Source organism: Euleptes europaea, chromosome 16 (genome assembly GCF_029931775.1).
Source record: "Euleptes europaea isolate rEulEur1 chromosome 16, rEulEur1.hap1, whole genome shotgun sequence".
NCBI lineage: Eukaryota > Metazoa > Chordata > Lepidosauria > Squamata > Sphaerodactylidae > Euleptes > Euleptes europaea.
This window is the reverse complement of record NC_079327.1, coordinates 22,512,011-22,539,705: the sequence shown is the minus strand read 5'-3', so window position 1 is coordinate 22,539,705 and position 27,695 is coordinate 22,512,011. Positions and strand designations below refer to the sequence as shown.

The 27,695-nt window shown below is 42.7% G+C and overlaps 1 protein-coding gene and 1 non-coding gene across 2 annotated transcripts in view; both read left to right on the top strand.

Annotated features, from left to right (window-relative positions):
* The first annotated feature begins 1,723 nt into the window (after nucleotides 1-1,723).
* On the top strand, nucleotides 1,724-1,795 carry TRNAV-AAC (transfer RNA valine (anticodon AAC)). The gene has a single exon. It is a non-coding gene; the product is annotated as a tRNA-Val (tRNA).
* An 8,209-nt stretch (nucleotides 1,796-10,004) lies between these two features.
* LOC130488466 (maestro heat-like repeat-containing protein family member 6) overlaps nucleotides 10,005-27,695 on the top strand; it is a 38,854-nt gene continuing 21,163 nt past the window's right edge. Inside the window, exons 1-8 of the mRNA XM_056862141.1 lie at nucleotides 10,005-10,376; nucleotides 11,106-11,258; nucleotides 13,373-13,527; nucleotides 18,385-18,544; nucleotides 19,362-19,531; nucleotides 21,726-21,860; nucleotides 21,943-22,057; nucleotides 25,493-25,636. Coding sequence (XP_056718119.1) covers nucleotides 10,005-10,376; nucleotides 11,106-11,258; nucleotides 13,373-13,527; nucleotides 18,385-18,544; nucleotides 19,362-19,531; nucleotides 21,726-21,860; nucleotides 21,943-22,057; nucleotides 25,493-25,636 — 1,404 coding nt within the window. The remainder of the gene's footprint in view (nucleotides 10,377-11,105; nucleotides 11,259-13,372; nucleotides 13,528-18,384; nucleotides 18,545-19,361; nucleotides 19,532-21,725; nucleotides 21,861-21,942; nucleotides 22,058-25,492; nucleotides 25,637-27,695) is intronic.

The window sequence follows — 27,695 nt, the reverse complement described above, 5'->3', positions numbered from 1 at the left end:
CCAGGTAGTAGCTGGAGCTCTCCGGCTATCACAACTGATATCCTGGCGACAAAGAGCAGTTCACTTGGAGAAAATGGCCGCTTTGGTAGGTGGACTTAATGGCATTCTAACTCACTGAGATCTCTCCCCTCCCCAAACCCCATCCTCCTCAGGCTCTACCTCCAAAATCTCCAGTTATTTCCCAACCCAGAGCTGATAACCCTATATACCCAGCTAGCCGTCAGCAGGGTCCAAGCTGAGCCCCTTGAGTGCTGGCAGTCAACTGCAACCCTTGTCATCCGCGTTCCCCTTTTGCTAACGCACCAGAGTCTTCACTAGTAGACATTGCAATTTTTTTGGCACTTAGGCCAAAAGGGTTGCCAGCTCATGTTAGAGATGACTGAATGAGTGGAACATCCACCTTTAACCACCTTTAACTCAAGCCTGACATCATACTTCAGAATCATCAACCTATGAACCTCATCTTCATCTAGCATTCAGAATACCTTATATACTGACACCCACCACAGCGCAAGCAACAGCCAGCATACACAGGTATGCATTGGAATGGGTTTTTTTTAATGCAATGTTGACATTTGCAGATAAGCCAGTAGTCATGAAAACATCCCTTGCTTAAATGTCATGAAAGTTGATTTAATTTCAAAACCAATGTCTCGGGATAAGAGAGTTAGACAATACAGCATAGCATTGGGGGATGTCTGGATTAGAAAATAAGGTGAGGATCTTGTGTGTGTAAAGTGCCGTCAAGTCACAGCTGACGTATGGCAACCCGGTAGGGGTTTATGGCAAGAGACATATGGGCACATTCACACATGCCGAATAATGTACTTTCAATCCACTTTTAATGCACTTTTAACGATCGTTTGCAAGTGGATTTTGCCATTTCACACAGTAAAATCCAGCTTCAAAGTGGATTGAAAGTGGATTGAAAGTGCATCATTCAGCATGTGTGAAAGTGCCCTATCAGCAGTGGTTTGCCATTGCCTTCCTCTGCATATCAACTGTGGTATTCCTTGGTGGTCTCGCATCCAAGTACTAGCCAGCACCAACCCTGCTTAGCTTCTGAGATCTGATGAGATCAGGCTAGCCTGGGCCATCCAGGTCAGGGTGTGGGAAGCCTACTTTTACTTATTATACCCTCTGAGCTTACTTTGAGGCCAAGCTACACAGGATAAGTGCACAGATGTATCTTTCAACACAGGTGTACCCCAGTAACAGATGTGATGGGGTGCAATTTCTATATAAAATGACTGACTCCACCTACTTCCTTACCATTAATTGTGAATGTGACCTGGAAAAAGGAGCTGTGGTAAAAGGCTGCGGGAGAGAAAACAGTGGGCACCCCATCTGCTGTTTAAAATGTATTCAGTTTTTCATGTGATCAGGGTGCAGCTGTGTTTAGAGACCCCGGTCGGTTGCTGTTCCTGGCAGTTCAGCGGTGAGGAAACACGCACAGGATTGTATGAATGTTTCAGACATGTATTATAATTTGTATCTCACTGTCCCTCCATTGTGAAGAAGCAGAAGAGTTGGTTTTTATATGCCGACTTTCTCTACCACTTAAGGCAAAATCAAACCAGCTTACAATCACCTTCCCTTCCCCTCCCCACAACAGACACCCTGTGAGGTAGGTCGGGGCTGAGAGAGCTCTTAATAGAGCTGTGACTAGCCCAAGGTCACCCAGCTGGCTTCATGTGTAGAAGTGGGGAAACCAACTTGGGGAGGGGCTATGGCTCAGTGGTAGAGCATCTGCTCAACATGCAGAAGGTCCCAGGTTCAATCCCCGGCATCTCCAGTTTAAAAGACTAGGCAAGTAGGTGACAGGAAAGACCTCAGCCTGCGACCCTGGAGAGCCACTGCCAGTCTGAGTAGACAATACTGACTTTGATGGACCATGGGTCTAATTCAGTATAAGGCAGCTTCATGTGTTCATTAGCATCTGCTGCTCATGTGTAGGAGTGAGGAATTGAACCCGGTTCTCCAGATCAGAGTCCACCACTCCAAACCACCGCTCTTAACCACTACACCAGCATACACAGAGTTCCTAGCAGGTCTCCCATCCAGACATGACCAGTCCCTGGCCTGTGTAGCTTTGGCAATGTGGCTGCATTCTGCGCTTTCTGAAATGGAAGCTAAAACAATGCCATAAATTGTCCCTGGGTTGTTGTTTTCTTTAGCTGTTTTCAAAGGAATGGTAAAATGTTCCATCTGGTGTCTCAGATCCAAAGCACATTGGGTGTACTGTAAATTGGGTGTTTGCTATTACTGTTAATTACCTCTCAAGTGTACCAAGCATGAATTCATTTGTATTCCAAACAGTTACTGTAGGACATGAAACATGAGAAGAGAAAAAGATCAGTGATCACCCCCCCACCCCCCAAAAAGCCCTCTTTGTTTCTATCTCCCTAAAGGATTGGACTTTATGCAACTGACAAGCAACTTCTAATGTTGGTAGGAAGACAGACTTATCTAGAGAAAGGTGTTTCATGTGTGGGTATGCTTCTTGTTACTAGTCTTGTATGACAGCTGATTATTTCAAATGTGGCAGGTACTGTCATATTGTAGGCAGAAACCACAAAAGTTGCTTGGGTGAGGAAACAGTAGAAATGAAATAGTTGAAGAAATGCTGGTGGTGAATTGGGGAGGGGGTTTTTCAATGCACGTACAGCTGTAACATATTAATATTATCTCTGGAGACTACTTTTTAAATGAATGCAGAAGAACGGGTGTTTTTTTTAATGCTATGGCCAGCTCGAGAGCTCCTAGAAGTCCTGCTTGACTGCCATTTTAGGAATTAGTAAAGAAAAGAGCCAACGTGGAAGGCTTTAAGAGGGGAGTGGACATGTTAATTGAGGGCTATCCAATGGCTACCAGTCAAAATGAGTACTAGTCATGATGCATACCTCTTCTCTCCAGGATCAGAGGGGCATGCCTAATATATCACTGTGGAATGCAGGCAGGGCAATGCTGCTGCAGTCATCTTGTCTGTGGGCTTCCTAGAGGCACCTGGTTGGCCACTGTGTGAACAGAGTGCTGGACTAGATGGGTCTTGGTCTGATCCAGCATGGCTTTTCTTATGTTCTTAAGGTATGATTGAAACCACACGTTTATCCAGATAGTAGTCCTGGTTTCATTTGTAAAGTGAACACACCTTACCTCTTTCATTCAAACAGATGTAAGCACTTACATGCAGTGTATTCATTGCAACATGTGAAGCAGGCTAGAATAAGAGCATTAGGACAATAACATCTCATGATTGCCCAGTTATCCACATTATAAGTAGTAGTAGTAGTAGAAGAAGAATAGGTTTTTATACCCCAATTTTCTCTACCTTTAAATAGTCTCAAACCAGCCTTCCTGTCCCCACAACAGACACCTTGTGAGGTAGGTGGGGCTGAGAGAGTTCAGAGAGAACTGTGACTAACCCGAGGTCATCCAGCAGGCCTCCTGTGTAGGAGGGAGGAATCAAACCAGTTCACCAGATTAGAATCCACCACTCTTAACTAGTACACCATGCTGTATAAATAATCACCGTCCATCATAATCCACTCCATATTTTACTAGAACTGCATGTATATAGAAATCATATTCAAGAGAATGAATGCAGTCGAAGCTTCTGATGGAAGAAATAGTGTCTCTTATTCTTCCCATTTCCAGTTTCCCAGTACACGGTATGAACAGAGGGATGTTGTAAGAATAAGAACAGAGGAAGAGTCCTGCTGGATCAGATCAGACCCCTGGTCCCCCTAGTACAGCATCCTGTTTCTCACAGTGACCAACCAATTGTTCCCAGAAGACTTACAGTCAGGGCACAGAAGCCAAAATCTCTCCCTGTTGTTACCTTCTGTCAACTACTATGCAATGGTACACAGCTTCTGAACATGGAGATAACCATTGAGCCACCATAGTTAACGGCCATTGATAGACCTATCCTCCATAAATTTGTCTAGTATCTTTTTCAAGTGGCCATCTAAGCCTGTAGCATCACTACATTTGGTGGCAGCAAGTCTCCGAATTTAATAATGTGTTGTGTGAAGGATAATTTGTTAACGTCTCATCTGTAGTCAGAAAATCAAGTTGGAGTGACAGTTCTAATATTTGTAAAGGCTGACAGGAAAGCGTTGCTCAAAAGATTTTGATCTGCGTTGACAGAACTGTGCAGTGTTGTTTGTTTTGTTTTGATGACAAGATTTGACAGAAATTCTAGTCCATGGTTAGCAACACTTCGTGCATTAGTGATAATCATATACATTAAAAGGAGAGCTCGGTTTTTTTAACTGAATCTTTGCTATCACAAAACACTTAAACTGCCTGCAACACTTTGGGCCACAGTTCAAAGATGTGAAGCCCTGGGAAGCTTCGGATCTTTTGAGCTGTAGCTCTCTTCTTGGAGAAGGAGACATGATGGAAAGGGAAAGAAGGACAGGGAGGAATCTGGCCAGCTATAAGGGGGCTATTGTCATGAATAGGAGAGGCAGCCAAGGTCTTGATCCAAGGTCCTTAATGCTTAAACCACTGTGGCCCGCCAAATACGCAATGTGATAATCGGATAACCTCCCAAGGAAGCATGTATAAAACTTAAAATGTAAAGGTAGTCCTGTGCAAGCACCGGGTCATTACTGACCCAAGGGGTGATGTCACATCCCGACGTTTACTTGGCATACTATGTTTACCCATTCATGTACACTTTACCCCCAGCAAGCTGGGTACTCATTTTACTGACCTAGGAAGGATGGGAAACTGAGTCAACCTTGAGCTGGCTACCTGAAACCGACTTCTGCTGGGATCGAACTCAGGTCGTGAGCAGAGCTGATAGGATGAGAAAGCAGAACTGGCACCTATATCGAAGGTTTCATCAGGAGGTAGTAACACAAGTGCAGAAGTTGCTACGTGGCAGGAGGAGGGGAGGGGCCATGGCTCAGTGGTGCAGCATCTGCTTTCCATGCAGAAGGTCCCGGGTTCAATGCCCAACAGCTCCAGTTTAAAGAAGCAGTGAGGCCACCTTTAAAAACAGGAGAGCTCAAAGGGGGCAGCAGTCAAGTATAGCACCGGCAGTGAGCAATAGAATCAATGGAATAAAGCAGCATCAGGAAACAAAAGCACCAAACGCCACAGCACCCAATATATTAGGCATGCTCCTCTGATCCTGGAGAGAAAAGGTATGCATCATGACTAGTATTCCTTTTGACTAGTAGCCATGGATAGCCCTATCCTCCATGAACATGTCTACTCCCCTCTTAAAGCCTTCCAAGTTGGCAGTCGTCACCACATCCTGGGGCAGGGAGTTCCACAATTTAGATCCAAAGTAGATCCAAGTCAATATCCCACCAGCTGCTCTTAAAAGCACAGGAAGGAGGATTTGATGCAACAAGAGGCATCTTCAAACCATTGCATCTCTAGGTGCACTGCCAAGCTTTCCATCTATATGATGCATTCATTGTCCCCAGTTCCCTTTATAGCAAACATTTTGTTGGAATGAGCAAAGTAAACAGTAATGAGCTACATATCAGATACGTATCAGAAGATATGTATCAGAAAATCCATTGTGATCTCGCAGCATGGGATGCACTAGTCTTGCTGCTGTTGCTGTCTATTGGTTTGGGCTGTCAAACATCTTTTCCCCCTTCCCATCCCCTGCTTGCTCAAACCTGCAAAGAATTAATCAGCATCATCCAGATGGATGTTTGTGACAAGAGCTTTATGCAAAGCAGTATTATAAACTGACATTCCTGTCAAGGTTGCTTGCTTTTTTGTTTGTTTTTCTCTATTTATAGAGCTGGTTCAACATTCAATGATAAGCTCCTCAAACATGCAAATCTGATGTTGCTGTTTTCATTATCCTCTTGAGTTCCTATTTGGAGACTGCAACTCTACGCACATTTCCCTGAAAATAAGCTCTGTTGAACACTGTGGTACAGAATTGGGCTGCAATTCACATTAAACAAGAATTGTGCATCTCAACAGTCTTCATTCTTTCCCCTGAGCATACTTGTTTCATATCATATTGATCATTGCCTTCAGCCTTTCAGGATTCCTTGGTGTACCACAACTTTTCAAAGGCAGGATTTCTGGAATTTTGCATGCAAATACTTGGGCTATTTGCTTGCTTTAATAATTAAAATTTGAAAAATCTCAATATTGGGTGGGATCTTACTTTAGGCTACTACTGGAAAAATTTAAAAAAAAATCCCTGAGCCCTAATTTCCTTTCCTTCTTTGCTCCTATGACCCATGGGTCCTGAGTAGTTATTTCTTAGAGGAAAATATGATGGAGAGATATTTGACCACGGCCAGTGCTATATTTGGATCTCTATCCATCAGTAAAAAGGGGACTATTTTGTCTCTTGTTGTGGGGGCAGGAATTCTCACCAATATCGGGGTAATCCATTTATCTTGGTGGTGTTTAAAGAGGAGGTATTTCATCATCTTATGAAATAATGGGTCAATTTTCTTTGAATTGCATGGGCAAAGTCTGTCAGAATATGGTAGATTTCTATATCTTCCATTTAATACTGCTAAGGGAGCAGCATTTAAAGGGGCGAGCATAAAGGCTCTTCGGAAGAAAGGGGCTGTGAGGTTGTAAAAGTATAGTGGAGTTAGCAAAGGGGGAGGAATGCCAAAGAATTGAGTTGAACATACTCTCGGGGCCCGCATTGTGGAGCACTTAAGCCCTACTGTGTTGGAGAATTTCCAGCCAGTTCCCAATCTTCCATTCTTGTTGTAATATAAAGGAATAATACTTTTTTTGACCTTACTTCAACCCTGAACTCATGTCACTGGAGATAAATCTACTCAAGTTGGTAGCCCCAACCCCACATCCATGGCACACACTGGAACACTGACTATCCTTGGTGATATGGTTACCATGGTAGCCATAAAACCTGTGACACAATGAAATCCATTGTGATCTGCTCTCTGATCATCTGTGACATCTTCATTACCAAATTCCAGTGAAGCAACGGAACTGAAGACATGCAATATCACACTGATTCCAGTCATGCAGACTTGTAAGTAGATAACCCTATGAAGTTAATCGCTTCTGTATGCCTCCTTTAGACCGTCAGGGTTCTGCTGATGCTAGACATATCAGATGGTTTCTTCTGTAACCACCATTTGTTTGATCACTTGGTCCTTACAAAAACCTGGGCTGATGGAACAGTTCTGAAGTGTTGGCTTTTGCCATTCTTAATATGCATTTTCTTTGTCCTTTTAATTGGAAAGGGGCGATAGCCAAGTATTTATAGCATTTGTATGATGTGTGTTAAGTTTTGTCGAAGGCTTTCACGGTCAGAGTTCATTGGTTCTTGTAGGTTATCCGGGCTGTGTAACCGTGGTCTTGGAATTTTCTTTCCTGACGTTTCGCCAGCAACTGTGGCAGGCATCTTCAGAGTAGTAACACTGAAGGACAGTGTCTCTCAGTGTCAAGGGTGTAGGAAGAGTAATATATAGTCAGAAAGGGGTTGGGTTTGAGCTGAGTATTGTCCTGCAAAAGTAATGTGCTAATCATTGTTCTGTAAGTATAAAGATAATGTGCTAATGAGGGTATGGTATGTTAATATGGAACCATTGTATCCTGAAGTGATCTGTTAATGTGTGTAATCCAAAGCTAATCTGTATGGCTATTGTTGAATGTTGCCTTTGTTAGTCTGGAGGTTTTTAGAACAGGAAGCCAAGCCTTATTCATTCTTAAACTCTCCTCTTTTCTGTTAAAGTTGTGCTGATGTTTATGTATTTCAATGGCTTCTCTGTGCAATCTGACAAAATAGTTGGTAGAATTGTCCAGTCTTTCAGTGTCTTGGAATAAGACCCTGTGTCCTGTTTGTGTCAGTCCATGTTCAGCCACTGCTGATTTCTCAGGTTGGCCAAGTCTGCAGTATCTTTCATGTTCTTTTATCCTTGTTTGTATGCTGCGTTTTGTGGTCCCGATGTAAACTTCTCCACAGCTGCAAGGTATACGATATACTCCTGCAGAGGTGAGGGGGTCTCTTTTGTCTTTTGCTGATCGTAGCATTTGTTGTATTTTTTTGGTGGGTTTAAACACTGTTTGTAGGTTATGTTTTTTCAAAAGTTTCTCCATCCTATCAGTGACTCCTTTAATAAATGGCAAGAATACCTTTCCTATGGGAGACTGTTTTTCCTGAGTTTTCTGATTTTTGTTTGGTTTAATGGCCCTTCTGATTTCATACAACAAATACAACAAATGCTACGATCAGCAAAAGACAAAAGAGACCCCCTCACCTCTGCAGGAGTATATCGTATACCTTGCAGCTGTGGAGAAGTTTACATCGGGACCACAAAACGCAGCATACAAACAAGGATAAAAGAACATGAAAGATACTGCAGACTTGGCCAACCTGAGAAATCAGCAGTGGCTGAACATGGACTGACACAAACAGGACACAGGGTCTTATTCCAAGACACTGAAAGACTGGACAATTCTACCAACTATTTTGTCAGATTGCACAGAGAAGCCACTGAAATACATAAACATCAGCACAACTTTAACAGAAAAGAGGAGAGTTTAAGAATGAATAAGGCTTGGCTTCCTGTTCTAAAAACCTCCAGACTAACAAAGGCAACATTCAACAATAGCCATACAGATTAGCTTTGGATTACACACATTAACAGATCACTTCAGGATACAATGGTTCCATATTAACATACCATACCCTCATTAGCACATTATCTTACTTACAGAACAATGATTAGCACATTACTTTTGCAGGACAATACTCAGCTCAAACCCAACCCCTTTCTGACTATATATTACTCTTCCTACACCCTTGACACTGAGAGACACTGTCCTTCAGTGTTACTACTCTGAAGATGCCTGCCACAGTTGCTGGCGAAACGTCAGGAAAGAAAATTCCAAGACCACGGTTACACAGCCCAGATAACCTACAAGAACCAATGTGTTAAGTTTATTTTCATTTTACTGTAACAAATCTTTTCATCTGTGCTTAAGAGAGAAATTTCTGTAATATATTTATTTACCCAAAGACTTAGCATTCATTAACACCATGGATGAAAAGAATAGGTTTGATCCTATGGATCCATTTTGCTGACAATGAGAGGCACCTTTCTCAAACACAAGATGCTTTTTCCTGACACAGAAAAGTCTCTTGCTTCTGTATCAGAAATGTTGCTTGTACCAGAGGAAGCCCCCAGTATTAGCAGAGCTGATCCATGGAATCCATCCAAATAGTTTTAACCTAGAACCTTACACTCAACGGATTAGGTACTAGGTGAGCAGATCTGCAGAGGTCATTCTAAGCATGATGCACTACCACAGAAAAGTCCCTACCTCAGATTATCACCACCAAAGGTGGAAGAATCTGGAGAAGGACATCTGATGACAATTTTAGAGAACAGGCAGGTTCATATAAGAGCAGACAGTCTCTTACAGCTAATCCTCTGGTTGAAAATCCAGTGTATTTGTGAGTGGACCCTTTTTTGCATTCTGTTGGGAATTGATTCTTTGAAATACCTGAGTGTGTTTTCGAGTGAACTTTGATTTGTCTCTGTATGTAACTTGTAAATAATATATTTTATTTACTGCTACAATTAAAAACAACAACAGATGAAGCGATATCCAGATTACTTTAGACAATTAAATTATAATTCGTAGAGATTATAGTGAACTGGCATTGACATTTTAAAAATGGCAGCTCAGAACAATTCCCCTTTTTTCCACAGATACATGTAGTTATGGATTGACGTGATGTGACATCATTACACCGAGCAATTCTCCACATTAAACCGATATTATTGGGTGTCACTGGGGGCGGGAAATGAATTGTCTAGGGTAATGAACAATGAGATACTATTACATCATATGCTTCTATAACTACCCAGAAATTACTAGCAACATTGCTGAAATTTGCCTTGTTGCCATTTTCAGAAATAACCCCCACATTCTCTGTCATGCGGCATTCTACCCATACGCTTCCTACAATAAGAAAATTAAGCTGTTTATTTTTTTAACCCCCCCTCCCCAGAAGAATTATGGCTGTAAAAGAAAAGTTAAAAGAAACCTGTGATCTTCACATGGGGCTAGATGTGGCATCCACCAAAGAACCAGAGATTATCACTTCCGATAAGTATACACAGACTTACTTTAAGGATGGCAAAGAAAAGCCAATCCTGGAGATGAACAAAAATGTATATACAGCTCACATGTTTGTTCCTGGTGAAGAAAAATATTCTGTGCTGAGTAAGAAAGTCGGATGGGTGCAAGATACAGTCTCCACTGTCAGACCAGGATCAGAACTTGGGGATTTCCTCCTGAAGGACAAGCAAGAAAAAGAGGGCTCAGACAAGCCTTTGGGGCATTATCAAGACATCTTTTCAACTCCAGATGAGGAAGAATTTAATGAGGTACTAACACTCTGCTTTAATTTGTTTTTCTATGCTCCTCACTCCTCCTTCCCTCTAGTACCAGTTTCCTGACCCAAAATGGTTACAGGGAGCTGTTGTTTGCCTTGCTGTGAAAACTTATGTGTAGCCCATCACTAATAGGGTTGCCAGGTCCCTCTTCGCCACTGGTGGGAGGTTTTGGGGATGGAGCCTGAGGAGGGCGGGGTTTGGGGACTTCAATGCCATAGAGTCCAATTGCCAAAGCGTCCATTTTCTCCAGGTGAACTGATCTCTGTCTGCTGGAGATCAGTTGGAATAGCAGGAGATCTCCAACTAGTACCTGGTGGTTGGCAACCCTAATCAGTAACCATTCATAAATTCTCCCACCAGGGCAAATCTTGACTCCCAGGGGCCATTTCAGGTTGGAAAAATGGAGCAAGGGGGAGCCTTAATTAACTTCTCCCCATATGCTGTAGTGAAAATCCAAATTAGGGATGTGCGTCCCTGGAAGTTAAGTACCAAGGGTGGAACTCCCAGAGCACGTTTGGTCAACAGAACTGGTCAGGAATGGGGGAGACACCAGGTGTTTGTAAGGTATAGCTAAGCCCTCAGCAACACCTAGTTTACAGGGCTATTGTAAGATAAAACAGGGGAGGGAGAGCCATGTATGGTCCTTGGAGGAAAGGTGGAATAAAAATGTATTGGACGCATCAATGTCTAACACAATTTCCTCTTCACTCTTTGTTTCAGATATCTGACAAGGCTGATAAACTGACCACTGTTACTGGTCAGATACTTATAGCAGTGGCTGGACTGAGGGATTCAGACCGAGCCAATATCGAAGCAGCTGCAGCTATGCTGACTACAGTCTTGAAAAAACAAAAAAATAAACTGAGGACCAAGGTGTGATAGATGAGGACCGTATGGGGTTTTGCTCTTATGGATCTCAGAAATTGACTTTGTATACCAGTAGAGGCTTTATGAACATCTGTGATATTTGTTGTGAAAATTAGTGGATTTCCCAAAGGTTATAACAACTGTTTTTATTCTGGTCTGTTGGCTTATTAGCCTTTCAAGGGAGATAGCAGTCTAAAGAGGTGAAATTAGTTTCCTCTTTCCATTACAGTATATAAAATGCTTTTAAAATACCTATAAATGTTTCCCAGTTGAGGGAAACTATGTAGGTAGTGTGGGTCTGCCAGCATTAAAAATAAGGGACCATCTGGTACCAGGATCAAAAAGATCCACAAACTATGTTACCAATGTATGGGTAAAGTGCTGTCAAGTCGTGGCCGACTTATGGTGACCCCTTATGGGGTTGTCAAGGCAAGAGACTAACAGAGGTGGTTGCCAATACCTTCCTCTGCATACCAACCCTGGTATTCCTTGGTCTCCCATCCAAATACTAACCAGGGCTGACCCTGCTTAGCTTCCAAGATCGATCAGGCTACACCATGCTACCTTCCCGTCCTGGATCCATAGTAGACCCCCTCAAAAATATACATGCATTGTTTGTAGTGTTTGTGAGTGTTTCAGGATGCTATTGCTTTAAAAAATTTCTTGGGTAGACATTCCAATTTGGGGACATTTTCCTTATTTTCCATGATAGCGGATATGTTTTTTTCAATATTTAAAACTTATATAGGATGCTCATCTTGGTGTCAAAATATATGTCTTGGAGGTCAATAAAGCCAAATACACTATTATATTAGTCATAGAGACAGCCATTTTCATGTTGCCACCATTTGGGAAGATGGTGGATCTTTTTTCATATTCTTGTAGGATGCTCATATTGGCATCACACTGTATGTTTTGAGTGTCAATAAAACAAAATATTCTTATCCTTTTGTTTTAAACCAAAATAAAACATTATTTTTAAAGGTTTGTAATATTTGGGAAATCCAGCAAAACCGTTATTTTTTTTAATGTTCGTACCGTTGGTAATATTGGGACAAAAGGCTGCAGGAAGGAACTTTTAGGGTGACAAACTCCTAAAAGTACAAAAAATTATTCTGCTGCCTTAAATAATAGTATTGTTTATTTAATTAATTAAATATTCATTATCCGCCTTTCTTCCTTACAGAGCTCAAGGTAGCTTACAACATTAATAAAATGCATTAAACCGATTACATAAAAAACACAAAACCAACATTTAAAATCACTCGGTGCCTGTAAAAAGGGGCATTCCCGGGCTGAAAGGGATTCTGCCCTCGGGAACGCCTACTTGATGCCAGTGTGGGGCCTTTGCACTCAGGAACGCTACAAGAGGGGCTGCGCTGTTGCCCATGGCTTGCTCTGCCACATGGCTCCCCACAACCACTGCCAAGTGTCCTGCTGCCGGCATTAGTGCCCACTTAGCCGCAAGCTCCTGTCCTCTTTCACACACCCGTCAGGATTGCACAGACCATCACCATTTTGTGTGACTGGCAAAACACATGTATTTTTCCAGCTTTGGTATGCACAAATGCATACCATCAAACTGTGGGTGTTCAATTGTATGTACCACAGCTGGGAAATACATACATTACCTTGTTTACACAGAATTGCAACGATGCATATTGAGAGGAGTATAGGTAATGCAATCTCTCTTTACGTGCAGTTTGAGGGCCAAAATTGTAATGACTGAAAAGGGCTAAAGGGTATCCCATGTTCTCTGTTCTTTTTTGTTCTACTACCAAGTCTTATACAAATATTAGTGTTACAGTCATCACTGAGGACTTTGGTTTGCCAACTTCAGGTTGGGAAATTCCTGGAGATTTGGTTATAGAGTCTGGGGAGGGACCTCAGGATGTCATAAATGCCCTCAAGTCCATCCTCCACTGTTTTCTCCAGGGGAACTGGTCTCTGGGGTCTGAATATCAGTTGTAATTCCAGAAGATCTCTGGGCTCTCCTGGAGGTTGGCAACCCTACTGAGGATCAACAAATTCGAAAAGGAGCAATTATCAGAAAATATGGAAGACAATCCCTTGTTTGTGACAATAAATGACAATCCCTTGTTTGTGTTATTTTCTTTCAGGTACCAGAAATCATAGATATTATTTATTTCCACTTACAAGCTATCCAGGATCCCATTGCTAGAAAAGCAGCCATTGGGGCCATTTGTGTATTGGCCGAAACATACACAGAGGAAGTGATCTCAAGTCTTCTGAGACTCTCGCTGCCCTGTGACAAGTAAGGAACAGAAGTATTGTCCCTATTTCCTAAGAAAAATACAAGGAAGGAAAGTTTCTTCCCTTGAATGTGTTTCTGATTGCTCTGATGGAGAAATGGGAAGACCAAAACAAAAACAGTGTAATTGATTCCACCTTTTCAAAGTATCTTGGTCTTCGTATCTTTACCAGAATATCAAAGATAAATTCACCCCGTCACTTGGTCCTAAGGTTATACTGTAATACAGGTGCAGAGAAGGGCAACCCAAATGAGGTATGGGGATTGGGGGCTCAAATACTGTTTATTCACATACTGCCACCATTTATTCATATACTATAGGAGCCCTGTGGCGCAGAGTGGTAAGCTGCAGTACTGCAGTCAAAAGCTCTGCTCACGACCTGAGTTTGATCCCAACAGAAGTTGGTTTCAGGTAGCCAGATTAAGGTTGACTCAGCCTTCCATCCTTCCGAAGTCGGTCAAATGAGTACCCAGCTTGCTGGGGGTAAAGGGAAGATGACTGGGGAAGGCACTGGCAAACCACCCCGTAAACAAAGTCTGCCTAGGAAACGTTGGGATGTGACGTCACCCCATGGGTCAGGAATGACCCGGTGCTTGCACACAGGGGACCTTTACCTTTTAAACATGTATACAGACCGAGATATTCACGTGTGTGGGCAGGTGTTTGTGTGTATGTTTCTTTCCCTGAGACACAATGTCCAAAGGGTTAAACAATACAAGAAGTTTAATTTTTAAATATGAATATAACACTGAAAAAAGCAAGGTAGAAGTTACAACGTTTCACTTCCATTGAACTTTCAGACTCTTCCCCTGTTCTCCAGTTGGGATTCTTTGCTACAAATTCTTTGCTACAACCTTTTCAGCCAGCTCTAAGCAGCTCTTCTCCATAGTTTCACTTAGCCAGACACTCTTCTCTCCCCACCCCAGCTCCCTAGCTGCCAACTCCCAACTGCTCCCCTAGCTGCTGTTTTCCTACTCTGTCCCTGCAAAATCCGGTCAACTCAGCATTGGTCACTCTTAGGGAGAGACGGAACTTACCCTGTCTGTCACACAAAATATGAGAAAAACTTCCCTAGAAGGAAAGGCTAAGGAAATTGGGGCTTTTAAAGGGAAAAAGTTAAGGAGATTCAGATTAATAACATTATGCACAAGGTGGAGAAAGTGGATAACAATGAGTTTTTCTCCCTTTCCCCTAAGACTAGATTTTGCGGGCATCCAATACATTTGATGGGCGGTAGATTTGGACACGAGGAAGGGCTCCTTAAATGAAAGTGTGATTCAGCTGTAAAAGCCGGTGTGATTAGAGTGGCTCACTAGGAAAGATCTGGGAGACCCAGGTTCAAATCCCTACTCTTGCATGGAACCTTGGGCCAATCACACCCTTTCAGCCTAACCTCCCTCACAAGCTTTTTGTGAGGATAAAATGGAGGAGCTGAGAACAAAGTAAAGCCACTGTGGGTTCCTGTTTACGAGAAAGGTGGGGGTATAAGTGAAATAAGTAAATAAATTTGCTGCCGTGGGAAGTCACAATGGACAAGTTTGTGTGGTTTTAAAAATGGATTAGGCAGTTCGTTTAGTCATAATGACAGTATGAAATCAATGTTCAGAGGCAATAATTTTCTGAATGTCAGTGCTGGGGGGGGGGAAACAGCAGGGGAAGTCTTTGGCCTCTTTCCCTGTTTATAGGCCTTCCGGGGGCATCAGGTTGGCCACTGTGGGGAACAAGATGAAGAAGAAGAAGAAGAGTTGGTTTTTATATGCCGACTTTCTCTACCACTTAAGGCAGAATCAAACCGGCTTACAATCACCTTCCCTTCCCCTCCCCACAACAGACACCCTGTGAGGTAGGTGGGGCTGAGAGAGCTGTGACTAGCCCAAGGTCACCCAGCTGGCTTCATGTGTAGGAGTGGAGAAACAAATCCAGTTCACCAGATTAGCCTCCGCCACTCATGTGGAGCAGTGGGTTCTCCAGATTAGAGTCTGCCGCTCCAAACCACCGCTCTTAACCACTACACCACTCTGGATGATTTGCAAGATGGACTTTTGGCCTGATCCAGTAGACTTGCTCTCTTATATTACAGGCCATTGATTTCTTCTGAACTGACAGAGATGACAACTCTCCCCCCCCCCAAAAAAAAATTCATTTGTGTTTGGAAGCAAGAGATCGAATACCCTTGCCCCCCACCCCAGGCCAACTGTCTCTGGTTCATTTCTGGTAACCAGAAAACTGGAAATTGATCTAGTCCATTCTCCTCTGCATTCCTTCTGACAGTAGTTACTAGATCCGTTACAAATATAAGAATATCCTATGGAGAACCAGAGCTTCTGGGCATACGCATCATGCTTTATAGCCTAGATTTTTGTACTCCCAGCACAGCCCGACAGTCTGCATCCTCCTCTGGCTACATGGTAATCTGTGGGTAAATCAGAGTTCCTTGGTTTGGAAGCTCAATGTGTAGCATTGCTTGCTTTTTCCAAACCACAGCCAAAGGCTAAAATTAAATATTTAGGAATTGAGAAGATTCCAAGGCAAATTAACAAAATCATGGAAGCTAATATGGACAGGCTAAACCAGATTTGAAATACTGAGCAAGCAGTAGCTTTTTTCTCTTTGGGGTAAATTTAACGCAATTAAAATTAATCTTTTATCTGATTTGGTTCATTTAATTAGAGGCCTGCGTGTAACTATCCAAATTACCAGTTTCCATAAAATAAACTGTACACTGCCATTTTTAGTGGGTTGATATGCGACTGTGCATTATTGCATATCCAAAACTGCAATAGAACAGGGAGATTTCCTCTTTTCTAACCACACAGACTTTTTACTTCTATGTTTGACACCTCCATGCCTCCTTTATGCAAGCTAGGAGGCTTATCTTGGAAATAGCTGCAGGCATTGCATGGCTTGCAACTCTGGGAGCAATAGCTAAGGGAAGAGTGGCTTATCATTAGTTCTGCAAGAGAATTAGTTAAGGAACCAGGCCAACAACTTTATGTTTGATCCTTCTGTGTACCAGATGTCACCTTTTTGGTTTAATCCCAAAGGTGAGCTTGCAGAGGGTAGGGGCACAGGGGTTCCAGCATCATGTGTACTAGGTGCAGACTTTTTTTTTATCTAGCATACCCCCAATCACAGTTACTGGCCCTCCTTCTAGTATGTTTATGTGTTTTTAATGGAATTGCTTTATCATTTTGATGGTATTTTAAATTGCTTAAACATTTTAATTTGTTTATGTTCACCACCCTGTGGACCCTGATCAGGTGGAAAGGTGGAATAACAGTGTTTTAAATAAATAAATGATGACAAGACTTCTGGGGAAAACCCAGAAATGACATCACATTACCCTAGGAATCACCAGACTATAGAGTATCCACCATAGACATCAGTAGGGTTGCCAGGTCCCTCTTTGCCACCAATGGGAGGTTTTTTGGGTGGAGCCTGAGGAGGGTGTGGTTTGGGGAGGGGAGGGGCTTCAATACCATAGAGTCCAATTGCCAAAGCGGCCATTTTCTCCAGATGAACTGATCTCTATCAGCTGGAGATCAGTTGTAATAGCAGATCTCCAGCTAGTAACTGGAGGTTGACAACCCTAGACATCAGGCATTTGCTTGGTGCAACACTGAGCGATGATGGTTGCCAGAAAAAGGTCTCCTGCCATGACACGACAACCCTGTAAGCGCTTGGCAACCCTGTAAAAACTTAATGTAATCCTATGAATGTTTGCTCCGAAGTGAGCAATGGAAGTGAGTTCCATTTTGTTTAATGGCCAGGTAGGTGCGCAGAAGTTTGCAGCTTTTGAATGGGGGAATTGAGGTACCATATTCAGACCCCTAGCTCAGAACCCTAAGCATGTCTGCACAAACAACAAAAAATGCTATTTTCCAGATAGAAACTTGCTCAAGAAGCTGAGTTTTAGGCAGGCCTCGCCGGATTGCTGTGGATCTCAAAAGAGAACTGTGCTATTTTGCAAGCACAGCATTATGAGATTGCTTCCTAGAGACAGTCTATTCATCAACTGGACTACAGGGAGTTATTCATATGATTATTTATTTATTACATTTGTATCCTGCCACATGACTCGATTGAGCCCTCTGGGTGGCTATTTATACTGCTGCCGTGTGCCAAATGGCTTGTCCTCTTGCTCAGAAAATGCTAAAGCTGCAGGGCCACAAATGCGACTCAAATAGAGAATGGGGGTGTTGGAGAAGAATGGGGGGGGGGAGAGACTAATGTAAACTGCACAGGAGAATACCAGAGCTGATGAAGGTAGTTTCTCGGCTGTTTTAGGTATAGGTTGCGAAATGCTGTTAGATTACAGGGATTCCAGATTTTTAAATTTATTTATTTCATTTGTACCTCACTGCTCTTCATGCACACAAATCTAAAATGGGTTACGCTCCTCCTCTTTCTCTTCACAACCCTACAAAGCAAGTTAGGCTGAGAATATGTGACTGGCTCAAGCTCACCCAGCAAACTACCATAGCGGAGTGGGGCTCCAAATCTGGGCCTGCCAGATCCTAGTTGAACACTCTAACCACTACACAAACACTGCTTAGGTTTCTAGTCCTCGTAGTTGAAAAGGTAATTTTGACACTCTGATGGCAAACTATTTGAACAATACTTTTAGTGGCCGACCAGCTTACAGGTCTATTAGACACAGTCACCGTTACACTCTACTAAATATGTTGAAGTCAATGGGCTTAGAAAGATAAAACTTTGTTTAGGGTTTAGGATCTTCCTGTGTTGATCTGATATGTACATCGATGTACACACTTCAGGCATCTATACCAGAGTCGTAAAGGAGACAGACAAGCGATGTTTGCGCCTGTATTTATGGACATTGTTTTGTTTTGTTTCAGGCATGTCACTGAAATTTGGGAAACCCTGGGTCAAGCTAAACAATCAGTCAGGCTCCAAGTTCTGGCGAAGCTTCTGGAAATGCTAAAGAGAAGACCTTGCCTCCAGAGTGAATCCTCTGACTTGAATATGAAGGATAATTGGTCCCTTCTGCCTTTAGCTGTGAGACAAAGACAAATGTATTAGTTTCCTAACTCCACACTGTGCTGCTGTAGATCATTGATTGTGAACCAGAAATGGACTTGGTTGTGATTGGAGGCCACCACCCAAATAAAGAGTTGTGTCCTTAATTTAAATTAATTGATTTATAGTGCCATCCTAAGCAGACTTATAGCATTGAAGTCAAGGGGGTTAGATGGGTGTAAGTGTCCTTAGGATCCCACTGTTAAGTACTTTAATTCTCTGTTGGATTATAGCTACATTCTCTTTTTGTACCCTAGAATTCTGGTAGACCAACAGTGAAGTATTTGCCTTCATCCAATTTAGCTTGCCATCTCTCAAAATAGCATTGGTTTATTTGTTCTTAGATACCAGACCTGGGAGAAAGAAAACTATTGGGGGGGGGGATGTGAAAAGTCATCCTACAACTGCAGTTACATTCATGTGGCTCAAGGTTATCCAGTGAGCTTCATGGCGGAGAAGGGATTTGAATCTAGCTCTCTGATTCCTTTATACACACACACACACATTCTCTCTCCTTTTCTCTCTCTTATTCTTCCCTAAGCTGGTTTCTCTGATTGTTTTTATCATTTTTATGCTGTGAGTATTTTGAAACAATAGTACTGTTTTACTTTTTATGCCATCTGTTGATAGTTCAATTGCTGCTAGGTTTTGCTGACAGTTTTATTGAAGAACTCATTTACTGATTATTGATCATGGTTTTAACTGTTTATTTGGGGTCTGCCTGAGGAGCATATTTTCTTCTGACAGCCCTACAGAAGGCAATGTTTTAAGTAATATTTTTAAAATTCTGTTTCAGGCAACAAAGGCCGTATGCATAATATTTAGGAATAAAAATTCCAAAGTGCCTATGAACAGCTTTTATGTGTCTGTGATCATCTTCTTGGTTATTCAGCTGCATTACTTGGTGAACTTGGCAGACGTTGAATATGGAATAGATGAGAGCGTCAAAACATCAAGCTATATAAGGTAACAGCTAATGGGTTACTAAGAAGGTAAATATCAGATATAACAATACTCTGTTATATGTGTCTTCAACAAAGAAGGTTGGTTTTTATATGCCAATTTTTATATGCCAACCTTTTAAGGAGAATCAAACCAGTTTACATTCCTCTCCCCACAACAGACACTTTGTGAGGTAGGTGGGGCTGAGAGAGCTCTAAAAGAACTTCATGTGAAGGAATGGGAAAACAACCTGGTTCACCGATTAGAGTCCGCTGCTCATGTGGAGGACTGGGGAATCAAACCCAGTTCTCCAGATAAGAATCCACCGCTATTAACCTCTACACCAGGCTGGCTCTCCAGATTCCACAGATAGTATCTCTGACCCCCTACCACATGAGAGTCATTGGGCATTGTCCTAACCTCCAACCTAAGGAGCCTTCTTCCAACTTAAATGCCTCTTCCTCCAATGGAAGAGTCACTTAAGTAGAAGGAACACTTCAGACTGCTTAATGGAATGGTAGGATACAGGCCATTATCATTAAAAATGTACAAAAAACTCACTAATCTTTAAAGATTATCCATTCCACTAATACAGATTTCTCTAGATAGAAATCTCAGAAGATTAGGTGAAATTTCTGGATGTGTGTGACTTGGGCTTGTTGATATTCCCTAAAAGCAGTAAGTCAAAAACCTGAAACCTGGTTTGCTTTTAAAATATTACTCACTATAATATGATTAAGCAACATTAGGAACTTTGATAATTTTAGCACTTGTTTTGACAGTAATTGTAAGGTTAATTTTTACATGCTTGTACTTCTTAATGTCTTGCATCATGTCAATAAAAGATGAAGGGTCTGAAGGTTTTTGTCTGGTTTGCTGGTTATAGATCAAAGAACAGAATTCACACCTTAGTTGTTTGTTTTGTCAAAGGCTGATAAACACCCTTTAATAGATAAATCCTGGAGAATGCTGCTAAATGGTTTGAATAAGCAAAATCCTTTTAAAAATTGTTTAGTCCAGATTCTCTAATTTGATAGGGAAGTTAAGCCTCTGGTTTCATTTCCATCCAAATTCCATCCTCTAATCAGAACTATTCAGCTTATCCACATTTTATTTAACTTCTCTGGTGGCATCATCTCCCTCCAGCTGCTGTTTTTGGTACCATTTTTTTCTTCCAGGATTTTTTTTTAAAATCTGTATTACGGTAATCACATTGGAGTTGCCAGCCAATAGTGAATTTTGTAGTAAGCAGGATGACTTCAAGATGCCACATAAGGAATAAGGTTTGATTATGTCATCACATCCTGGAAGGCAAATTAAGTTAATGGGGAATTATGGCCATGATTATTGGCTCCTACAGGCAATCCAAATCAGTGGGGGATTGTGCAGTGCACACGATAACATCACTGAATTATGTGCCAATTAGATTAAGCTACGTGATGACATCACTTGAGCAAAGAAAGCGGACTGTGAAAGCGAGCAAGAGAGGGCAATGCAAACAAGCAAAGGACATTTTTGCAAGCATTGCCAAAAATAATGGAGAGAAGGGGACCATTTGACACTGCCAGAAACGTTTGCAAAAAAAAAAAAAAAAAAACCTCAGCAAGTAGTTTTTTTCTCATTCCTAATTAAAACTAGGGTTTCAAGTTTAATTAGGGCTGTGACTGTAATGTGGAACAGATTTCTACCTGGGCTTTCTAGTTAGTCTTGCCATGGGAGTTCAGGATTTTGGCAGTGGCTTCACTTAGTCGTGTTTGATATATGATTTTCCATCAGGAAAGTGACATATTAATATACTGCAGGAGATGGAAATTTTAGTAGAGGGAAAAGTCCTGCATGTAGAACAAATTTATGCAAATCCTCCATGGCCATCCAAGTGACTTTCTGTGATCACACACAAAAAAAAATCTGTCCTATTACCTTTTTAGTCTGCCTTTCCTCCAAAGAACTCAGCGTGGAGTTCTTCCTACCTCCATTTAATCCTCACAACAACCCTGCAAAGTGGGTGACAATCTAATTGCTCTCAAAGCAATATTTTCAAGACTTTTCAGAGAATATGATTGGTAGAAGAGACAGCATGCTCCTTTACCCAAAAATATTTATAAAGGATTTGATTCTTTTCATCTAACAAAGCATATGCATTAAAAGCACTGATGCCGTAGGCCCCAAAGGAAGGTTATCGCCACCAATCAAATGTTTTTTCTTGTCCTGCATTCAGCTGTGCTGTGGAAGCCTTAAAAGCTGTAATTAAAAGGGAGAAGAATTCTTGGATGTGTTTTGTGAGTCTAGCAGGAGGCTGGGATCTTTTGTCTTCACCAGAGAATTACCTCGAAGGAGTTCTTCTGCTGGCCAGGTAAATAGTGGAAGATCTGAGTTGGCGGCCGGTGCTGTTCAGCATGATTTCTACGTGGAAAAAAATGTTTATTTCTTTCCAGAGCCATTGTCAAACATTATCGGGGGCTCGATTACGCCATATTTACCAAGGTGATACCACTTCTCCATCACGGGGATGAAAAACAGAAGCTAACAGCAATGGCCTTTTTCACTGCAGTAGGTCTTTGAGTAGCATCTCCAGGCGTATGTATTGTTAGCTCTTTTGAGTAGCAGTGCCATTGTAGCAGTGCCTTATGGGAAATGACACACAATACTGAACATGTGCATCTACACCCTGCTGATGTATCATATATATGGTTAGTCCTTGCCTTCCCATGTCATCCTGAGCACGCAGAGAGAAAAGCATATTCCTGCATACACAGATCTTGAGCTGTTGCTCTGGAATTTGCATGTATAACAACAAACCCTCATTTCTGAATTTCATCCCCAGGCTGAACAGGCTACAGTAGTGTTAGTTTAATGGCTAGATAATATCAAAGAACTTTTGGGCACCAAATACTGTAGATCAGGGAGTCTCAAACGTCACTGAGCTAAAAGAATGAAAGTGGTAACATTTCCCCTATATGATTATAGGCTTTTAATGCAAAGGTTGTTCCCGTCATGGTCACTCCCCAACTACTTTGGAGCTTCATTTTAATTATACATGTATTTTCTGACCTTCAGAAGTTGCCTTGCCATCCCCTCGTTTTCAGGATGCTGTTTTACCCCGAGTTTAAAGTCTGCCTCGATCCCAAATTGAAAGCCAGTCCTATGCATACTTGTCACTTCGGGTTTTTTCTCCCCACGCCCCATGTGTCTGCCCCCTCATCTAACTCCTCCCCTTGAAGCCATAATGCTGGAATGCCATGGGGCTGCTTATTTAGTCAGTTGCACAGTGAGTGTGGGTGAGTTTCAGATGGAACAGTTGAAAGAACACTGAAATAATCACAAACATCATATGCCCTGGTTTTGGTCAGTTTCACAGTGAGTGTGGGCCAGTTTCAGTTCTTGGCAGGATGGACCAGAGCGATGATTTGTGCCCTCCCTTTATATGCATCCTCTTATAGGCATGAAAGCCTTTTTTATGTGTGAGTGCAATGCTGATGGAATGATGTCACAAATGACCATGCGAGTGTTTTTATGTTCTTATGACCCCTGCCTTAAGTTACCCAGAAACAAATTGGTGGGGGGTGCTGTCTGGACCCTTCTATTGCTATAAAATGGCCACTCGGTTCAGATCAAATGAAAGAATCCCACTGTGGGGCTGGCAGGGGCCGTTGAAGTCTTTCAAAAAACACACTACAGCCAATTACAAAGCAGTGTTCAGGAGGGAGGGACTCATGTATGGTTCAGAAGTTCCACATTTTCGCTGAGGATGCATAATTGATCACAAAGTATTCCTGGAATCACTTCAGGTCAAAAAGCCCCATGCATAGTGTTAAGTCCCCATGGGCGATACATGAGACCGGAGACGGAGTTCCAACAGCAACTGCTTTATTAAGGACAGTAGAACAGAACTGTGAACGGTGCCCAAAACCCCTGCTTATAAGCCCGCTCAGCTGCCCATGGCCACGCCCCCCAAGTCTGTGATTGGGTGGTTGTACCTCGGGAGCCAATGAGAACATACAACTCAGGACAGTCTGTGATTGGGCAGCTGTAACTCGGGAGCCAATGAGAGCATACAGCTCAGGAGCCTGGGGAACTCCAAGCTCAACAATAGCCCAGCTTCCTGCTGCATACATTACACATAGTGTTTTGAGGATTTTTCTGCAAATACTGTGCAGTTAGAGAACTGCAGATCCAGTGGAAACAGACTGTGCATAGAAGGCCATTGTCTGCTTTCTACAGCCATTGCTTCAGTCCAAATTTGTACGCTTCTTTAAGATTCTTTCTGGTTGCCTTACTTACATTTCCCTTCCCCACATTCCCCCTTATCTTTTGGTCCCCACTCCTATTCCTTTCACAGCATTCTGTTTCCTGGTTATTTTTTTTTACCTGGCCACCCTTGCTGCTTAGCAGCCAAGGAATTTTGCCTTTACTGTCAGGTATTGCTTGGTGGCAAGCTGGTAGTGTAGGAAGGGGCCAAGCTGTAACTGCATAGTGTTGCACAAGGCAAACTGTGGATCCAGTGGTAGCTAGTCTAGTCCAGCATGCTGACGTGACATCCTTCAGCAAAGATAGAAGTCCCTTCACCCCTTATGTGTCCATACAGTGGCAGCTGCCAGACAGGTGAGAGGATGAGGCCCTAAGCTATGTCACGTTTCAGAGGACCCAGTGCAGTAGTGGAAAATGCCACCAAGTCACAGCCAACTTATGGCAATTCCATAGGGTTTTCAAGGCAAGGGGCATTCAGAGGTGGTTTGCCATTGCCTGCCTCTTTGTAACAACCCCGGACTTCCTTAGTGGACCCTGATTAGCTTGCGAGATCTGATGGATCGGGCTAGCCTTGGCCTGCCAGGTCAGGGCAGATAACTTCCAGCATTATCAAAACAAAATATAAAACTTAATATTAAGTAATTGTTCATATTTATAGGCCTCTCACAATCTGAGGCTAGGGCTGCCAAGCCTCTGGACAGGGCAAAGAATCCCATGACCCAATCTCTCATTCCCCTCCCCTGTTCCAAGCTCACTGGTGTGGTGAGCATGATGACATCACTCCCGGGGGAAATCCAGAACCAATGGTGGTAGCTCTAGGAATCGGCACAAACAGTATGGTTTTACCATAGAGTTTGCAGCAATTCCTAGAGTTACCTCCATCACTTCTGGGTCTTCTCCAGAAATTATGTCATCGTGCTCGCACAGCCACCCCCCTGCTCCCAACCCTTTCACTGGTTGTCTGAGGCTGTAAGCTGTAGCTTACTTAGTTTGTGTGTAAATCTGGTTCTGAGCAGCTGGATAATTTATTTAACTTTCCCACAGGCACCATAACTGTGGAACAGGTTCCATGAACCATATTTGGCCCCAAGGCAATCAGGGACTTTACACTTAGATTGGCAGTGTTCAGATCTTGTACTGACTTGTTTGACAAAGCCCTAAAGAACCTACCAAGCTCTACCACCCACACAGACAATTCTGCTCCATGTCATTATGAGACTGCTTGAGCCAGCCTTCTTGGTGAGAAAAGTGAAGAAGAAGGATTTGTCTCTAGCGGGATACCTCTCTCTCCCTTTCTGCTCAGAGATGGTGCTTTGAAACTGGGCTCCTGTTGGCAAGCCTTTTGCCTTTTCAAGTAGGAGCTACAGCAGGGCTGATTTGACTGTTTCTAGGATGGTGCATCCCCTTGTTTCCAAGTCCTAGCATTCCACAGCTTGCTGTAGGAAGGCCACAGGCTGCAAACAGCAGGAGTACATACCAAAGGGTCCTTTGGTATGGTCCTTAAGGGGTATCCCAGGTGGTTCCAATCTAGAGATGTATCAGTGTGCCAGACATTGTTTAATGTGGTTTTTTCATCTCTTATTTTCAGCAAGTTTTATAATTGCAATAGATTTATAACACCTAATGTCCTCTTTTGTGTTTTGTGTACATAATGGCATGTGTTGTTCTATACCTGGAAAAGAAATGGGGAAAGGTCTCGGAGTCTCTTGGCATATTGTTGCTGTTTGTGTTATTCAGCTGCTTTCTTCTGAGTCCACCTACTCAGTGCTACAGAAAAAATATATCATGAGCCTGTTGAAGAATTGGAACACTGATTCAAACGCGACCTATCGCTGGCTCAGTCTCCATGGGATGAGCAATATTGCTGTTCACCTGCAAAATGTGAGTGGAGGTGATTCCCCCCCCCCCCAACAGTGGCATTTACTGTAATTTTTTTAAGGAAAAGCAAACACTGGTCAAAACTAACGTGGATTTGTCACGTAAACAAGGTCTTTGCTGAATCAGAATTCATCACTGGAAGGGGCTCTGTGTGTGTGTGTGTGTGTGTGTGTGTGTGTGTGTGTGTGTGTGTGTGTGTGTGTTAAGTGCCATCAAGTTGCTTCCGACTCATGGCTACCCTATGAATGAAAGTCCTCCAAAATGTCCTGTCTTTGACAGCCTTGCTCAGATCTTGCAAAATGAGGGCTGTGGCTTCCTTTATTGAGTCAGTCCATTTCTTGTTGGGTCTTCCTCTTTTCCCTCAACTTTTCCTAGCATGACTGTCTTTTCCAGTGACTCTTGTCGTCTCATGATGTGACCAAAATATGATAGCCTCAGTTTAGTCATTTTAGCTTCTAGGGTCAGTTCAGGCTTGATTTGATCTATAACCCACTGATTTGGTTTTTTTTTTGGTGGTCCAGGGTATCCATAACCCTCTCCTCCAACACCACATTTCAAAGGAATCTATTTTCTTCCTATCAGCTTTCTTCACTGTCCAGCTTTCATACCCATACATAGTAATAGGGAATACGATGGCATGAATTAATCTAGTCTTGGTGGTAACTCAGTGGAATTGGTAAATCTAGTGTGGAGGGCTTGTGGGTCAGTTGAAGAGACTCTGCTTTTGCATGCAGAAGGTCCCAGTTTCACATTCCAGCTTCTCCTGTTGAAAGGACCAGGAAGCAAGTGATGTGAAAGACCAGTGCCTGAGACCCAGAAGAGACTCTGCCCGTCCAAGTAGACAATACTGACCTTGATGGACCGATGGTCTGGTTCAGTATAGCTTCGTCCATGTGTTCAGTGGGGGCCCCTGCTTTGTTGAAGCCTCAGTTAAAGATTCTCATATATCAGGGGTTGGAAAAGACTTTTCTCAGCTGTATCCAGAGAAGAGCCCTGTGGCACAGAGTGGTAAGTTGCAGTACTGCAGTCCAAGCTCTGCTCACAACCTGAGTTCGATCCCAACGGAAGTTGGTTTCAGATAGCCGGCTCAAGGTTGACTCAGCCTTCCATCCTTCCAAGGTCGGTAAAACGAGGACCCAGCTTGCTGAGGGTAAAGGGAAGATGACTGGGGAAGGCACTGGCAAACCACCCCATAAACAAAGTCTGTCTAGGAAACGTTGGGATGTGACATCACCCCATGGGTCAGGAATGACCAGGTGCTGGCACAGGGGACCTTTACCTTTACCTTTTTTATCCAGAGAAGGCATTACTGAGTGCCATTGACAAACAGCCAGTCTCAATATAAGGAAGATCATAAAGCCAAAACTTGGGAAGCAAGAACTTTAAGAAACAAGGTTTAATTTGAACCTGTTTTGGATGTAAGGCTCAGGTAGGGATGCCAGCCTCCAGGTGGGACCTGGGATTACAGCTCATCTCCAGACTAGAGAGATATTCCCCTGGATAAAATAGCTGCTTTGGATGGTGGACTCTATGGCATTGTACCCTGCTGAGGTCTCTGTCCTCCCTAGGTTCCACCCCCAAATCTCCAGGAGTTTCCAAACCTGGAGCTGGCAACCCTAGCCTCAGGCTTGGATCCCATGGAGAATTTTCATTAATGGAAGGAATTTCCATCCATAGACATGGCTTCATTACCTCCCCACTTTCTACTGCAGCTCAAAATGACCCCCTGAATGTTGTTCCTGCAGGACAGGGGATCCCCTAGGAACTGCATGAGTGGAATAATTGGAAGTCCGCAGTGGGAGGGGGAAATTGGCAAAATCTCCTGACTGAAAATCCTCCTTGGGATCCAGTGCCAAGCCCTGGAATATGTGACATAATAATGAAGCATTCCTCTGAGCACATATAGAGTATATTTCCCTTGCCACTGAGTAAGTCACCTAGACATACGTCTCCCAAAATTACAGTAGAGGCATGAGATTCAAATAAATTGCTTGATAGTTAATGGGCTGAGATGGAAGAACTGTAGAGGAAACACATGGTGAACCTCCTCCACTGTGTGTTG